Source organism: Bombina bombina, chromosome 6 (genome assembly GCF_027579735.1).
Source record: "Bombina bombina isolate aBomBom1 chromosome 6, aBomBom1.pri, whole genome shotgun sequence".
NCBI classification, from domain to species: domain Eukaryota; kingdom Metazoa; phylum Chordata; class Amphibia; order Anura; family Bombinatoridae; genus Bombina; species Bombina bombina.
The window spans coordinates 5,782,372-5,799,507 of record NC_069504.1 but is presented as its reverse complement, the minus strand read 5'-3'; the positions used below and the strand labels follow the sequence as shown (position 1 = coordinate 5,799,507).

Below are 17,136 nucleotides of genomic sequence, written 5' to 3'. Positions count from 1 at the left end.
AGGTCAGTTTCTACTTCCTGGGCGTTTAGGAATGAAGCTTCGGTTGATCAGATTTGCAAAGCAGCAACTTGGTCTTCTTTGCATACTTTTACTAAATTCTACCATTTTGATGTGTTTTCTTCTTCTGAAGCAGTTTTTGGTAGAAAAGTACTTCAGGCAGCTATTTCAGTTTGAATCTTCTGCTTATAATTTTAGTTTTTTTCATTATAAGATTTAAACTTTGTTTTGGGTGTGGATTATTTTCAGCGGAATTGGCTGTCTTTTCTTTTATCCCTCCCTCTCTAGTGACTCTTGCGTGGAAGATCCACATCTTGGGTAGTCATTATCCCATACGTCACTAGCTCATGGACTCTTGCTAATTACATGAAAGAAAACATAATTTATGTAAGAACTTACCTGATAAATTCATTTCTTTCATATTAGCAAGAGTCCATGAGGCCCACCCCTTTTTTGTGGTGGTTATGATTTTTTTTGTATAAAGCACAATTATTCCAATTCCTTATTTTTTATGCTTTCGCACTTTTTTCTTATCACCCCACTTCTTGGCTATGCGTTAAACTGATTTGTGGGTGTGGTGAGGGGTGTATTTATAGGCATTTTGAGGTTTGGGAAACTTTTCCCCTCCTGGTAGGAATGTATATCCCATACGTCACTAGCTCATGGACTCTTGCTAATATGAAAGAAATTAATTTATCAGGTAAGTTCTTACATAAATTATGTTTTTTTTTTTATGCTTTCGCTCCTTTATCACCCCACTTCTTGGCTATTCGTTAAACTGAATTGTGGGTGTGGTGAGGGGTGTATTTATAGGCATTTTAAGGTTTGGGAAACTTTGCCCCTCCTGGTAGGAATGTATATCCCATACGTCACTCGCTCATGGACTCTTGCTAATATGAAAGAAATTAATTTATCAGGTAAGTTCTTACATAAATTATGTTTTTTTTAGGATAGGCCTTACTGGGTCTAGCCGTACTCCACGTTACTCTATTCAGTAGGGCAATGGTGGCTTTTAAGCAGTTAGGAAAATGCAGCAAAGTCCACTTCACAAGTTCCTAACAGACTGCTGCCCTAGTATAGAAAGCCAGAGTAGGTTTACTCTGTCCTTTCTTTTTCCACAGGTCTCTGTTAGGAGTGGCATCCTTCCATACCGTGTGAGCTGTCCTCTTGCTGGACAGCTGGATGTACAGGTAAGTGCCTTTTGTCTTCTAGGGCTAGGAGGCTGGCTGTCAGGAGTATCTGTTGCTTTAGTCATAATCTGGACACTTTCCCTTTAAATTTGCTCTTTTGTCGAAACTCCTCCCTATTTAAGTTCCTCCTGAACTACACATCTTGCTAGGTAATTTGTATTGACAGGGTATTGCACTGTGCACTATATCCAGGTCTCTCTGTTCTGTCCTGTATTACAGGATTGCTTCCTAGCTTCGTGTTAAATCTCTCCCAAGTGGACCAAAGGAATTACCTGCCAGCAGCTCCTGATACACTAACCGGAGGTTTGTCTGCACACTCTCCATATGATGTTGTCAGAGTTTTGCAGAAGCTGCAATCCCTATTGTTTCCTAGGGGAGACAAATCTCCACTCGGCACTTTGTGGTTCAGACCCCCTTTTTTGGAATATATTGATGTTTTGAATATTGGGACCTTTTATGTCTAACCCACATACTAATCAACTATTTTTTTTATTTAAAATCTGGGCAATTGATGTCAGCTTAAAATCAACTTTGTATAGCTCTTTAATAGTGACCTTAGTATCATTGTCATGTAAATGATTTGCTATGTACACTTCTGTAACCTTTTAATAATCGGCTCCATTCTAGTTATTTTTGTATGAACATTGTGTTTCTTATTTGTGTACCATTATTACATAGACACAAACTCAATAAAACCTTTAAAATCAAAAGATGGATTTATTGGGACTAAGTCTTGCTGTTAACAGTACATTTGGCATTCTCCATCTCTTTAGATGATGGCCCTGTACGATGTGACCAGATGTCGCTGCTTCTTCAGTGGGTGACTGACTTTCAGGCAAAAAACTGTGAAGAAAGTGACATTGTTGCTTTTGATGTTCTATGTGGAGACTTAAACTTTGACAACTGTTCACCTGGTGAGTGCCTTATCCCAAATAAGCTGTTTGCTTTGCCCTTGTGTTAAAATCTATTTCATACAACTGCTTGAGAGTGGATGTGCCTTCAGGATGTTAGTGCAGGGGCAGGGTTGGCTGTGTGATCGCAGGTGTGCCTTCAGGATGTAAGTGCAGGGCTGGCTGTATGATCGCAGGTGTGCCTTCAGGATGTAAGTGCAGTGCTGGCTGTATGATCGCAGGTGTGCCTTCAGGATGTTAGTGCAAGGCTGGCTGTATGACTGCAGGTGTGCCTTCAGGATGTAAGTGCAGGGCTGGCTGTATGATTGCAGGTGTGCCTTCAGGATGTAAGTGCAGGGCTGGCTGTATGACTGCAGGTGTGCCTTCAGGATGTTAGTGCAGGGCTGGCTGTATGACCGCAGGTGTGCCTTCAGGATATAAGTGCAGGGCTGGCTGTATGACTGCAGGTGTGCCTTCAGGATGTTAGTGCAGGGCTGGCTGTATGACTGCCGGTGTGCCTTCAGGATATAAGTGCAGGGCTGGCTGTATGACTGCAGGTGTGCCTTCAGGATGTTAGTGCAGGGCTGGCTGTATGACTGCCGGTGTGCCTTCAGGATGTAAGTGCAGGGCTGGCTGTATGACCGCAGGTGTGCCTTCAGGATGTTAGTGCAGGGCTGGCTGTATGACCGCAGGTGTGCCTTCAGGATGTAAGTGCAGGGCTGGCTGTATGACTGCAGGTGTGCCTTCAGGATGTTAGTGCAGGGCTGGCTGTGTGACTGCAGGTGTGCCTTCAGGATGTTAGTGCAGGGCTGGCTGTGTGACTGCAGGTGTGCCTTCAGGATGTTAGTGCAGGGCTGGCTGTATGACTGCAGGTGTGCCTTCAGGATGTTAGTGCAGGGCTGGCTGTATGACCGCAGGTGTGCCTTCAGGATGTAAGTGCAGGGCTGGCTGTATGACTGCAGGTGTGCCTTCAGGATGTTAGTGCAGAGCTGGCTGTATGACTGCTGGTGTGCCTTCAGGATGTAAGTACAGGGCTGGCTGTATGACCGCAGGTGTGCCTTCAGGATGTTAGTGCAGGGCTTGCTGTATGACCGCAGGTGTGCCTACAGGATGTAAGTGCAGGGCTGGCTGTATGACTGCAGGTGTGCCTTCAGGATGTTAGTGCAGGGCTGGCTGTGTGACTGCAGGTGTGCCTTCAGGATGTTAGTGCAGGGCTGGCTGTGTGACTGCAGGTGTGCCTTCAGGATGTTAGTGCAGGGCTGGCTGTGTGACTGCAGGTGTGCCTTCAGGATGTTAGTGCAGGGCTGGCTGTATGACTGCAGGTGTGCCTTCAGGATGTAAGTGCAGGGCTGGCTGTATGACTGCAGGTGTGCCTTCAGGATGTTAGTGCAGGGCTGGCTGTATGACTGCCGGTGTGCCTTCAGGATGTTAGTGCAGGGCTGGCTGTATGACCGCAGGTGTGCCTTCAGGATGTTAGTGCAGGGCTGGCTGTATGACCGCAGGTGTGCCTTCAGGATGTAAGTGCAGGGCTGGCTGTATGACTGTCGGTGTGCCTTCAGGATGTAAGTGCAGGGCTGGCTGTATGACCGCAGGTGTGCCCTCAAGGTATTAGTGCAAGGCTGGCTGTATGACCGCAGGTGTGCCCTCAGGGTATTAGTGCAAGGCTGGCTGTATGACCGCAGATGTGCCCTCAGGGTATTAGTGCAAGGCTGGCTGTATGACCGCAGGTGTGCCCTCAGGGTATTAGTGCAAGGCTGGCTGTATGACTGCAGGTGTCCCCTCAGGGTATTAGTGCAAGGCTGGCTGTATGACCGCAGGTGTGCCCTCAGGGTATAAGTGCAAGGCTGGCTGTATGACTGCAGGTGTGCCCTCAGGGTATTAGTGCAAGGCTGGCTGTATGACCGCAGATGTGCCCTCAGGGTATTAGTGCAAGGCTGGCTGTATGACCGCAGGTGTGCCCTCAGTTGTATTAGTGCAAGGCTGGCTGTATGACTGCAGGTGTGCCCTCAGTTGTATTAGTGCAAGGCTGGCTGTATGACTGCAGGTGTGCCCTCAGGGTATTAGTGCAAGGCTGGCTGTATGACCGCAGGTGTGCCCTCAGGGTATTAGTGCAAGGCTGGCTGTATGACTGCAGGTGTGCCCTCAGGGTATTAGTGCAAGGCTGGCTGTATGACTGCAGGTGTGCCCTCAGGGTATTAGTGCAAGGCTGGCTGTATGACCGCAGGTGTGCCCTCAGGGTATTAGTGCAAGGCTGGCTGTATGACTGCAGGTGTGCCCTCAGGGTATTAGTGCAAGGCTGGCTGTATGACTGCAGGTGTGCCCTCAGGGTATTAGTGCAAGGCTGGCTGTATGACTGCAGGTGTGCCCTCAGGGTATTAGTGCAAGGCTGGCTGTATGACTGCAGGTGTCCCCTCAGTTGTATTAGTGCAAGGCTGGCTGTATGACTGCAGGTGTGCTCTCAATGAATGAGTGCAAGGCTGGCTGTATGACTGCAGGTGTGCTCTCAATGAATGAGTGCAAGGCTGGCTGTATGACTGCAGGTGTGCCCTCAGTTGTATTAGTGCAAGGCTGGCTGTATGACTGCAGGTGTGCCCTCAGGGTATTAGTGCAAGGCTGGCTGTATGACTGCAGGTGTGCTCTCAATGAATTAGTGCAAGGCTGGCTGTATGACTGCAGGTGTGCCCTCAGGGTATTAGTGCAAGGCTGGCTGTATGACTGCAGGTGTGCTCTCAATGAATTAGTGCAAGGCTGGCTGTATGACCGCAGGTGTGCCCTCAGTTGTATTAGTGCAAGGCTGGCTGTATGACTGAAGGTGTGCCCTCAGGGTATTAGTGCAAGGCTGGCTGTATGACTGCAGGTGTGCCCTCAGGGTATTAGTGCAAGCCTGGCTGTATGACCGCAGGTGTGCCCTCAGGGTATTAGTGCAAGCCTACATTAAAAGAGAGAAGCGCTCAACCTGGGAACGAACAATAGCATAATAGCTTGTTCTATGGCTAGTTACCACCCTAGAAGCAGCCTCTTTTTGCTCAATGTGTGCCTTTCACAGAAAAGAACTTTCCTGTAGCATATCAGTCTGATCCTGACTTCACAGTACAGTCCAGCCCCGAAATACCAGGCAATCCCTTTCTGAACAAGAGAAACAGCAAAACCCCAGACGTACGTTTCGGCCTATTGTGGGCCTCGTCAGTGAGGTGCAGCCATATCCCTCTAGGCACACTGAGCAACGGGTCCACGTCTGGATTCCCGCATCACACTTAGGGAGACTTCCCTAAGTGTCATAATTTGCATACATTAAAAGAGAGAAGCGCTCAACCTGGGAACGAACAATAGCATAATAGCTTGTTCTATGGCTAGTTACCACCCTAGAAGCAGCCTCTTTTTGCTCAATGTGTGCCTTTCACAGAAAAGAACTTTCCTGTAGCATATCAGTCTGATCCTGACTTCACAGTACAGTCCAGCCCCGAAATACCAGGCAATCCCTTTCTGAACAAGAGAAACAGCAAAACCCCAGACGTACGTTTCGGCCTATTGTGGGCCTCGTCAGTGAGGTGCAGCCATATCCCCCTAGGCACACTGAGCAACGGGTCCACGTCTGGATTCCCGCATCACACTTAGGGAGACTTCCCTAAGTGTCATAATTTGCATACATTAAAAGAGAGAAGCGCTCAACCTGGGAACGAACAATAGCATAATAGCTTGTTCTATGGCTAGTTACCACCCTAGAAGCAGCCTCTTTTTGCTCAATGTGTGCCTTTCACAGAAAAGAACTTTCCTGTAGCATATCAGTCTGATCCTGACTTCACAGTACAGTCCAGCCCCGAAATACCAGGCAATCCCTTTCTGAACAAGAGAAACAGCAAAACCCCAGACGTACGTTTCGGCCTATTGTGGGCCTCGTCAGTGAGGTGCAGCCATATCCCTCTAGGCACACTGAGCAACGGGTCCACGTCTGGATTCCCGCATCACACTTAGGGAGACTTCCCTAAGTGTCATAATTTGCATACATTAAAAGAGAGAAGCGCTCAACCTGGGAACGAACAATAGCATAATAGCTTGTTCTATGGCTAGTTACCACCCTAGAAGCAGCCTCTTTTTGCTCAATGTGTGCCTTTCACAGAAAAGAACTTTCCTGTAGCATATCAGTCTGATCCTGACTTCACAGTACAGTCCAGCCCCGAAATACCAGGCAATCCCTTTCTGAACAAGAGAAACAGCAAAACCCCAGACGTACGTTTCGGCCTATTGTGGGCCTCGTCAGTGAGGTGCAGCCATATCCCTCTAGGCACACTGAGCAACGGGTCCACGTCTGGATTCCCGCATCACACTTAGGGAGACTTCCCTAAGTGTCATAATTTGCATACATTAAAAGAGAGAAGCGCTCAACCTGGGAACGAACAATAGCATAATAGCTTGTTCTATGGCTAGTTACCACCCTAGAAGCAGCCTCTTTTTGCTCAATGTGTGCCTTTCACAGAAAAGAACTTTCCTGTAGCATATCAGTCTGATCCTGACTTCACAGTACAGTCCAGCCCCGAAATACCAGGCAATCCCTTTCTGAACAAGAGAAACAGCAAAACCCCAGACGTACGTTTCGGCCTATTGTGGGCCTCGTCAGTGAGGTGCAGCCATATCCCTCTAGGCACACTGAGCAACGGGTCCACGTCTGGATTCCCGCATCACACTTAGGGAGACTTCCCTAAGTGTCATAATTTGCATACATTAAAAGAGAGAAGCGCTCAACCTGGGAACGAACAATAGCATAATAGCTTGTTCTATGGCTAGTTACCACCCTAGAAGCAGCCTCTTTTTGCTCAATGTGTGCCTTTCACAGAAAAGAACTTTCCTGTAGCATATCAGTCTGATCCTGACTTCACAGTACAGTCCAGCCCCGAAATACCAGGCAATCCCTTTCTGAACAAGAGAAACAGCAAAACCCCAGACGTACGTTTCGGCCTATTGTGGGCCTCGTCAGTGAGGTGCAGCCATATCCCTCTAGGCACACTGAGCAACGGGTCCACGTCTGGATTCCCGCATCACACTTAGGGAGACTTCCCTAAGTGTCATAATTTGCATACATTAAAAGAGAGAAGCGCTCAACCTGGGAACGAACAATAGCATAATAGCTTGTTCTATGGCTAGTTACCACCCTAGAAGCAGCCTCTTTTTGCTCAATGTGTGCCTTTCACAGAAAAGAACTTTCCTGTAGCATATCAGTCTGATCCTGACTTCACAGTACAGTCCAGCCCCGAAATACCAGGCAATCCCTTTCTGAACAAGAGAAACAGCAAAACCCCAGACGTACGTTTCGGCCTATTGTGGGCCTCGTCAGTGAGGTGCAGCCATATCCCTCTAGGCACACTGAGCAACGGGTCCACGTCTGGATTCCCGCATCACACTTAGGGAGACTTCCCTAAGTGTCATAATTTGCATACATTAAAAGAGAGAAGCGCTCAACCTGGGAACGAACAATAGCATAATAGCTTGTTCTATGGCTAGTTACCACCCTAGAAGCAGCCTCTTTTTGCTCAATGTGTGCCTTTCACAGAAAAGAACTTTCCTGTAGCATATCAGTCTGATCCTGACTTCACAGTACAGTCCAGCCCCTGAAATACCAGGCAATCCCTTTCTGAACAAGAGAAACAGCAAAACCCCAGACGTACGTTTCGGCCTATTGTGGGCCTCGTCAGTGAGGTGCAGCCATATCCCTCTAGGCACACTGAGCAACGGGTCCACGTCTGGATTCCCGCATCACACTTAGGGAGACTTCCCTAAGTGTCATAATTTGCATACATTAAAAGAGAGAAGCGCTCAACCTGGGAACGAACAATAGCATAATAGCTTGTTCTATGGCTAGTTACCACCCTAGAAGCAGCCTCTTTTTGCTCAATGTGTGCCTTTCACAGAAAAGAACTTTCCTGTAGCATATCAGTCTGATCCTGACTTCACAGTACAGTCCAGCCCCGAAATACCAGGCAATCCCTTTCTGAACAAGAGAAACAGCAAAACCCCAGACGTACGTTTCGGCCTATTGTGGGCCTCGTCAGTGAGGTGCAGCCATATCCCTCTAGGCACACTGAGCAACGGGTCCACGTCTGGATTCCCGCATCACACTTAGGGAGACTTCCCTAAGTGTCATAATTTGCATACATTAAAAGAGAGAAGCGCTCAACCTGGGAACGAACAATAGCATAATAGCTTGTTCTATGGCTAGTTACCACCCTAGAAGCAGCCTCTTTTTGCTCAATGTGTGCCTTTCACAGAAAAGAACTTTCCTGTAGCATATCAGTCTGATCCTGACTTCACAGTACAGTCCAGCCCCGAAATACCAGGCAATCCCTTTCTGAACAAGAGAAACAGCAAAACCCCAGACGTACGTTTCGGCCTATTGTGGGCCTCGTCAGTGAGGTGCAGCCATATCCCTCTAGGCACACTGAGCAACGGGTCCACGTCTGGATTCCCGCATCACACTTAGGGAGACTTCCCTAAGTGTCATAATTTGCATACATTAAAAGAGAGAAGCGCTCAACCTGGGAACGAACAATAGCATAATAGCTTGTTCTATGGCTAGTTACCACCCTAGAAGCAGCCTCTTTTTGCTCAATGTGTGCCTTTCACAGAAAAGAACTTTCCTGTAGCATATCAGTCTGATCCTGACTTCACAGTACAGTCCAGCCCCGAAATACCAGGCAATCCCTTTCTGAACAAGAGAAACAGCAAAACCCCAGACGTACGTTTCGGCCTATTGTGGGCCTCGTCAGTGAGGTGCAGCCATATCCCTCTAGGCACACTGAGCAACGGGTCCACGTCTGGATTCCCGCATCACACTTAGGGAGACTTCCCTAAGTGTCATAATTTGCATACATTAAAAGAGAGAAGCGCTCAACCTGGGAACGAACAATAGCATAATAGCTTGTTCTATGGCTAGTTACCACCCTAGAAGCAGCCTCTTTTTGCTCAATGTGTGCCTTTCACAGAAAAGAACTTTCCTGTAGCATATCAGTCTGATCCTGACTTCACAGTACAGTCCAGCCCCGAAATACCAGGCAATCCCTTTCTGAACAAGAGAAACAGCAAAACCCCAGACGTACGTTTCGGCCTATTGTGGGCCTCGTCAGTGAGGTGCAGCCATATCCCTCTAGGCACACTGAGCAACGGGTCCACGTCTGGATTCCCGCATCACACTTAGGGAGACTTCCCTAAGTGTCATAATTTGCATACATTAAAAGAGAGAAGCGCTCAACCTGGGAACGAACAATAGCATAATAGCTTGTTCTATGGCTAGTTACCACCCTAGAAGCAGCCTCTTTTTGCTCAATGTGTGCCTTTCACAGAAAAGAACTTTCCTGTAGCATATCAGTCTGATCCTGACTTCACAGTACAGTCCAGCCCCGAAATACCAGGCAATCCCTTTCTGAACAAGAGAAACAGCAAAACCCCAGACGTACGTTTCGGCCTATTGTGGGCCTCGTCAGTGAGGTGCAGCCATATCCCTCTAGGCACACTGAGCAACGGGTCCACGTCTGGATTCCCGCATCACACTTAGGGAGACTTCCCTAAGTGTCATAATTTGCATACATTAAAAGAGAGAAGCGCTCAACCTGGGAACGAACAATAGCATAATAGCTTGTTCTATGGCTAGTTACCACCCTAGAAGCAGCCTCTTTTTGCTCAATGTGTGCCTTTCACAGAAAAGAACTTTCCTGTAGCATATCAGTCTGATCCTGACTTCACAGTACAGTCCAGCCCCGAAATACCAGGCAATCCCTTTCTGAACAAGAGAAACAGCAAAACCCCAGACGTACGTTTCGGCCTATTGTGGGCCTCGTCAGTGAGGTGCAGCCATATCCCTCTAGGCACACTGAGCAACGGGTCCACGTCTGGATTCCCGCATCACACTTAGGGAGACTTCCCTAAGTGTCATAATTTGCATACATTAAAAGAGAGAAGCGCTCAACCTGGGAACGAACAATAGCATAATAGCTTGTTCTATGGCTAGTTACCACCCTAGAAGCAGCCTCTTTTTGCTCAATGTGTGCCTTTCACAGAAAAGAACTTTCCTGTAGCATATCAGTCTGATCCTGACTTCACAGTACAGTCCAGCCCCGAAATACCAGGCAATCCCTTTCTGAACAAGAGAAACAGCAAAACCCCAGACGTACGTTTCGGCCTATTGTGGGCCTCGTCAGTGAGGTGCAGCCATATCCCTCTAGGCACACTGAGCAACGGGTCCACGTCTGGATTCCCGCATCACACTTAGGGAGACTTCCCTAAGTGTCATAATTTGCATACATTAAAAGAGAGAAGCGCTCAACCTGGGAACGAACAATAGCATAATAGCTTGTTCTATGGCTAGTTACCACCCTAGAAGCAGCCTCTTTTTGCTCAATGTGTGCCTTTCACAGAAAAGAACTTTCCTGTAGCATATCAGTCTGATCCTGACTTCACAGTACAGTCCAGCCCCGAAATACCAGGCAATCCCTTTCTGAACAAGAGAAACAGCAAAACCCCAGACGTACGTTTCGGCCTATTGTGGGCCTCGTCAGTGAGGTGCAGCCATATCCCTCTAGGCACACTGAGCAACGGGTCCACGTCTGGATTCCCGCATCACACTTAGGGAGACTTCCCTAAGTGTCATAATTTGCATACATTAACAGAGAGAAGTGCTCAACCTGGGAACGAACAATAGCATAATAGCTTGTTCTATGGCTAGTTACCACCCTAGAAGCAGCCTCTTTTTGCTCAATGTGTGCCTTTCACAGAAAAGAACTTTCCTGTAGCATATCAGTCTGATCCTGACTTCACAGTACAGTCCAGCCCCGAAATACCAGGCAATCCCTTTCTGAACAAGAGAAACAGCAAAACCCCAGACGTACGTTTCGGCCTATTGTGGGCCTCGTCAGTGAGGTGCAGCCATATCCCTCTAGGCACACTGAGCAACGGGTCCACGTCTGGATTCCCGCATCACACTTAGGGAGACTTCCCTAAGTGTCATAATTTGCATACATTAAAAGAGAGAAGCGCTCAACCTGGGAACGAACAATAGCATAATAGCTTGTTCTATGGCTAGTTACCACCCTAGAAGCAGCCTCTTTTTGCTCAATGTGTGCCTTTCACAGAAAAGAACTTTCCTGTAGCATATCAGTCTGATCCTGACTTCACAGTACAGTCCAGCCCCGAAATACCAGGCAATCCCTTTCTGAACAAGAGAAACAGCAAAACCCCAGACGTACGTTTCGGCCTATTGTGGGCCTGGCTGTATGACTGCAGGTGTGCCCTCAGGGTATTAGTGCAAGCCTGGCTGTATGACTGCAGGTGTGCCCTCAGGGTATTAGTGCAAGGCTGGCTGTATGCCCGCAGGTGTGCCCTCAGGGTATTAGTGCAAGCCTGGCTGTATGACTGCAGGTGTGCCCTCGGGGTATTAGTGCAAGGTTGGCTGTATGACCGCAGGTGTGCCCTCAATTGTATTAGTGCAAGGCTGGCTGTATGACTGCAGGTGTGCCCTCAGGGTATTAGTGCAAGGCTGGCTGTATGACTGCAGGTGTGCCCTCAGGGTATTAGTGCAAGGCTGGCTGTATGACCGCAGGTGTCCCCTCAGGGTATTAGTGCAAGGCTGGCTGTATAACTGCAGGTGTGCCCTCAGGGTATTAGTGCAAGGCTGGCTGTATGACTGCAGGTGTGCCCTCAGGGTATTAGTGCAAGGCTGGCTGTATGACTGCAGGTGTGCCCTCAGGGTATTAGTGCAAGGCTGGCTGTATGACTGCAGGTGTCCCCTCAGTTGTATTAGTGCAAGGCTGGCTGTATGACCGCAGGTGTGCCCTCAGGATATTAGTGCAAGGCTGGCTGTATGACTGCAGGTGTGCCCTCAGGGTATTAGTGCAAGGCTGGCTGTATGACTGCAGGTGTGCCCTCAGTTGTATTAGTGCAAGGCTGGCTGTATGACTGCAGGTGTGCCCTCAGTTGTATTAGTGCAAGGCTGGCTGTATGACTGCAGGTGTGCCCTCAGGGTATTAGTGCAAGGCTGGCTGTATGACTGCAGGTGTGCCCTCAGTTGTATTAGTGCAAGGCTGGCTGTATGACTGCAGGTGTGCCCTCAGTTGTATTAGTGCAGTGCTGGCTGTATGACTGCAGGTGTGCCCTCAGGATGTTAGTGCAAGGCTGGCTGTATGACTGCAGGTGTCCCCTCAGGGTATTAGTGCAAGGCTGGCTGTATGACCGCAGGTGTGCCCTCAGGGTATTAGTGCAAAGCTGGCTGTATGACCGCAGGTGTGCCCTCAGGGTATTAGTGCAAGGCTGGCTGTATGACTGCAGGTGTGCCCTCAGGGTATTAGTGCAAGGCTGGCTGTATGACTGCAGGTGTGCCCTCAGGGTATTAGTGCAAGGCTGGCTGTATGACCGCAGGTGTGCCCTCAGGGTATTAGTGCAAGGCTGGCTGTATGACCGCAGGTGTGCCCTCAGGGTATTAGTGCAAGGCTGGCTGTATGACCGCAGGTGTCCCTTCAGGATGTTAGTGCAAGGCTGGCTGTATGACTGCAGGTGTCCCCTCAGGGTATTAGAGCAAGGCTGGCTGTATGACTGCAGGTGTGCTCTCAGGGAATTAGTGCAAGGCTGGCTGTATGACTGCAGGTGTCCCCTCAGTTGTATTAGTGCAAGGCTGGCTGTATGACCGCAGGTGTGCCCTCAGGGTATTAGTGCAAGGCTGGCTGTATGACTGCAGATGTCCCCTCAGTTGTATTAGTGCAAGGCTGGCTGTATGACCGCAGGTGTGCCCTCAGGGTATTAGTGCAAGCCTGGCTGTATGACTACAGGTGTGCCCTCAGGGTATTAGTGCAAGGCTGGCTGTATGACCGCAGGTGTGCCCTCAGGGTATTAGTGCAAGCCTGGCTGTATGACTGCAGGTGTGCCCTCAGGGTATTAGTGCAAGGCTGGCTGTATGACCGCAGGTGTGCCCTCAGTTGTATTAGTGCAAGGCTGGCTGTATGACTGCAGGTGTGCCCTCAGGGTATTAGTGCAAGGCTGGCTGTATGACCGCAGGTGTGCCCTCAGGGTATTAGTGCAAGGCTGGCTGTATGACTGCAGGTGTGCCCTCAGGGTATTAGTGCAAGGCTGGCTGTATGACTGCAGGTGTGCCCTCAGGGTATTAGTGCAAGGCTAGCTGTATGACCGCAGGTGTGCCCTCAGGGTATTAGTGCAAGCCTGGCTGTATGACTGCAGGTGTGCCCTCAGGGTATTAGTGCAAGGCTGACTGTATGACCGCAGGTGTGCCCTCAGGGTATTAGTGCAAGGCTGGCTGTATGACCGCAGGTGTCCCCTCAGTTGTATTAGTGCAAGGCTGGCTGTATGACTGCAGGTGTGCCCTCAGGGAATTAGTGCAAGGCTGGCTGTATGACCGCAGGTGTCCCCTCAGTTGTATTAGTGCAAGGCTGGCTGTATGACCGCAGGTGTGCCCTCAGGGTATTAGTGCAAGGCTGGCTGTATGACCGCAGGTGTGCCCTCAGGGTATTAGTGCAAGGCTGGCTGTATGACCGCAGGTGTGCCCTCAGGGTATTAGTGCAAGGCTGGCTGTATGACTGCAGGTGTGCCCTCAGGGTATTAGTGCAAGGCTGGCTGTATGACCGCAGGTGTGCCCTCAGGGTATTAGTGCAAGGCTGGCTGTATGACTGCAGGTGTGCCGTCAGGGTATTAGTGCAAGGCTGGCTGTATGACTGCAGGTGTGCCCTCAGGGTATTAGTGCAAGGCTGGCTGTATGACTGCAGGTGTCCCCTCAGTTGTATTAATGCAAGGCTGGCTGTATGACTGCAGGTGTGCCCTCAGTTGTATTAGTGCAAGGCTGGCTGTATGACTGCAGGTGTGCCCTCAGGGTATTAGTGCAAGGCTGGCTGTATGACTGCAGGTGTGCCCTCAGGGTATTAGTGCAAGGCTGGCTGTATGACTGCAGGTGTGCCCTCAGGGTATTAGTGCAAGGCTGGCTGTATGACTGCAGGTGTGCCCTCAGGGTATTAGTGCAAGGCTGGCTGTATGACTGCAGGTGTGCCCTCAGGGTATTAGTGCAAGGCTGGCTGTATGACCGCAGGTGTGCCCTCAGGGTATTAGTGCAAGGCTGGCTGTATGACTGCAGGTGTGCTCTCAATGAATTAGTGCAAGGCTGGCTGTATGACTGCAGGTGTGCCCTCAGTTGTATTAGTGCAAGGCTGGCTGTATGACTGCAGGTGTGCCCTCAGGTTATTAGTGCAAGGCTGGCTGTATGACTGCAGGTGTGCCCTCAGGGTATTAGTGCAAGGCTGGCTGTATGACCGCAGGTGTGCCCTCAGGGTATTAGTGCAAGGCTGGCTGTATGACTGCAGGTGTGCTCTCAATGAATTAGTGCAAGGCTGGCTGTATGACTGCAGGTGTGCCCTCAGTTGTATTAGTGCAAGGCTGGCTGTATGACTGCAGGTGTGCCCTCAGGTTATTAGTGCAAGGCTGGCTGTATGACTGCAGGTGTGCCCTCAGGGTATTAGTGCAAGGCTGGCTGTATGACCGCAGGTGTGCCCTCAGGGTATTAGTGCAAGCCTGGCTGTATGACTGCAGGTGTGCCCTCAGGGTATTAGTGCAAGGCTGGCTGTATGACCGCAGGTGTGCCCTCAATTGTATTAGTGCAAGGCTGGCTGTATGACTGCAGGTGTGCCCTCAGGGTATTAGTGCATGGCTGGCTGTATGACTGCAGGTGTGCCCTCAGGGTATTAGTGCAAGGCTGGCTGTATGACCGCAGGTGTGCCCTCAGGGTATTAGTGCAAGGCTGGCTGTATGACTGCAGGTGTGCCCTCAGGGTATTAGTGCAAGGCTGGCTGTATGACTGCAGGTGTGCCCTCAGGGTATTAGTGCAAGGCTGGCTGTATGACCGCAGGTGTGCCCTCAGGGTATTAGTGCAAAGCTGGCTGTATGACCGCAGGTGTGCCCTCAGGGTATTAGTGCAAGGCTGGCTGTATGACTGCAGGTGTCCCCTCAGGGTATTAGAGCAAGGCTGGCTGTATGACTGCAGGTGTCCCCTCAGGGTATTAGAGCAAGGCTGGCTGTATGACTGCAGGTGTGCTCTCAGGGAATTAGTGCAAGGCTGGCTGTATGACCGCAGGTGTGCCCTCAGGGTATTAGTGCAAGGCTGGCTGTATGACTGCAGGTGTGCCCTCAGGGTATTAGTGCAAGGCTGGCTGTATGACCGCAGGTGTGCCCTCAGGGTATTAGTGCAAGGCTGGCTGTATGACTGCAGGTGTCCCCTCAGTTGTATTAGTGCAAGGCTGGCTGTATGACCGCAGGTGTGCCCTCAGGGTATTAGTGCAAGGCTGGCTGTATGACTGCAGGTGTGCCCTCAGTTGTATTAGTGCAAGGCGGGCTGTATGACTGCAGGTGTGCCCTCAGTTGTATTAGTGCAAGGCTGGCTGTATGACCGCAGGTGTGCCCTCAGGGTATTAGTGCAAGCCTGGCAGTATGACTGCAGGTGTGCCCTCAGGGTATTAGTGCAAGGCTGGCTGTATGACCGTAGGTGTGCCCTCAGTTGTATTAGTGCAAGACTGGCTGTATGACTGCAGGTGTGCCCTCAGGGTATTAGTGCAAGGCTGGCTGTATGACTGCAGGGGTGCTCTCAATGAATTAGTGCAAGGCTGGCTGTATGACTGCAGGTGTGCCCTCAGTTGTATTAGTGCAAGGCTGGCTGTATGACTGCAGGTGTGCCCTCAGGGTATTAGTTCAAGGCTGGCTGTATGACTGCAGGTGTGCCCTCAGGGTATTCGTGCAAGGCTGGCTGTATGACCGCAGGTGTGCCCTCAGGGTATTAGTGCAAGGCTGGCTGTATGACTGCAGGTGTCCCCTCAGGGTATTAGAGCAAGGCTGGCTGTATGACTGCAGGTGTGCCCTCAGGGTATTAGTGCAAGGCTGGCTGTATGACTGCAGGTGTGCCCTCAGGGTATTAGTGCAAGACTAGCTGTATGACTGCAGGTGTCCCCTCAGTTGTATTAGTGCAAGGCTGGCTGTATGACTGCAGGTGTGCTCTCAGGGAATTAGTGCAAGGCTGGCTCTATGACTGCAGGTGTGCTCTCAATGAATTAGTGCAAGGCTGGCTGTATGACTGCAGGTGTGCCCTCAGTTGTATTAGTGCAAGGCTGGCTGTATGACTGCAGGTGTGCCCTCAGTTGTATTAGTGCAAGGCTGGCTGTATGACCGCAGGTGTGCCCTCAGTTGTATTAGTGCAAGGCTGGCTGTATGACTGCAGGTGCGCCCTCAGGGTATTAGTGCAAGGCTGGCTGTATGACTGCAGGTGTGCCCTCAGGGTATTAGTGCAAGGCTGGCTGTATGACCGCAGGTGTGCCCTCAGGGTATTAGTGCAAGGCTGGCTGTATGACTGCAGGTGTGCCCTCAGGGTATTAGTGCAAGACTAGCTGTATGACTGCAGGTGTGCTCTCAGGGAATTAGTGCAAGGCTGGCTCTATGACTGCAGGTGTGCTCTCAATGAATTAGTGCAAGGCTGGCTGTATGACTGCAGGTGTGCCCTCAGTTGTATTAGTGCAAGGCTGGCTGTATGACTGCAGGTGTGCCCTCAGGGTATTAGTGCAAGGCTGGCTGTATGACTGCAGGTGTGCCCTCAGGGTATTAGTGCAAGGCTAGCTGTATGACCGCAGGTGTGCCCTCAGGGTATTAGTGCAAGGCTGGCTGTATGACTGCAGGTGTCCCCTCAGGGTATTAGTGCAAGGCTGGCTGTATGACTGCAGGTGTGCCCTCAGGGTATAAGTGCAAGGCTGGCTGTATGACCGCAGGTGTGCCCTCAGGGTATTAGTGCAAGGCTGGCTGTATGACTGCAGGTGTGCCCTCAGGGTATTAGTGCAAGGCTGGCTGTATGACTGCAGGTGTGCCCTCAGGGTATTAGTGCAAGGCTGGCTGTATGACCGCAGGTGTGCCCTCAGGGTATTAGTGCAAGGCTAGCTGTATGACCGCAGGTGTGCCCTCAGGGTATTAGTGCAAGGCTGGCTGTATGACTGCAGGTGTGCCCTCAGGGTATTAGTGCAAGGCTAGCTGTATGACCGCAGGTGTGC

At 50.2% G+C, this 17,136-nt stretch overlaps 1 protein-coding gene across 1 annotated transcript in view; it reads left to right on the top strand.

Annotated features, from left to right (window-relative positions):
- Nucleotides 1-17,136, top strand: part of LOC128662519 (sphingomyelin phosphodiesterase 5) — a 327,077-nt gene that overhangs the window by 110,926 nt on the left and 199,015 nt on the right. Inside the window, exon 3 of the mRNA XM_053716299.1 lies at nt 1,961-2,101. Coding sequence (XP_053572274.1) covers nt 1,961-2,101 — 141 coding nt within the window. The remainder of the gene's footprint in view (nt 1-1,960; nt 2,102-17,136) is intronic.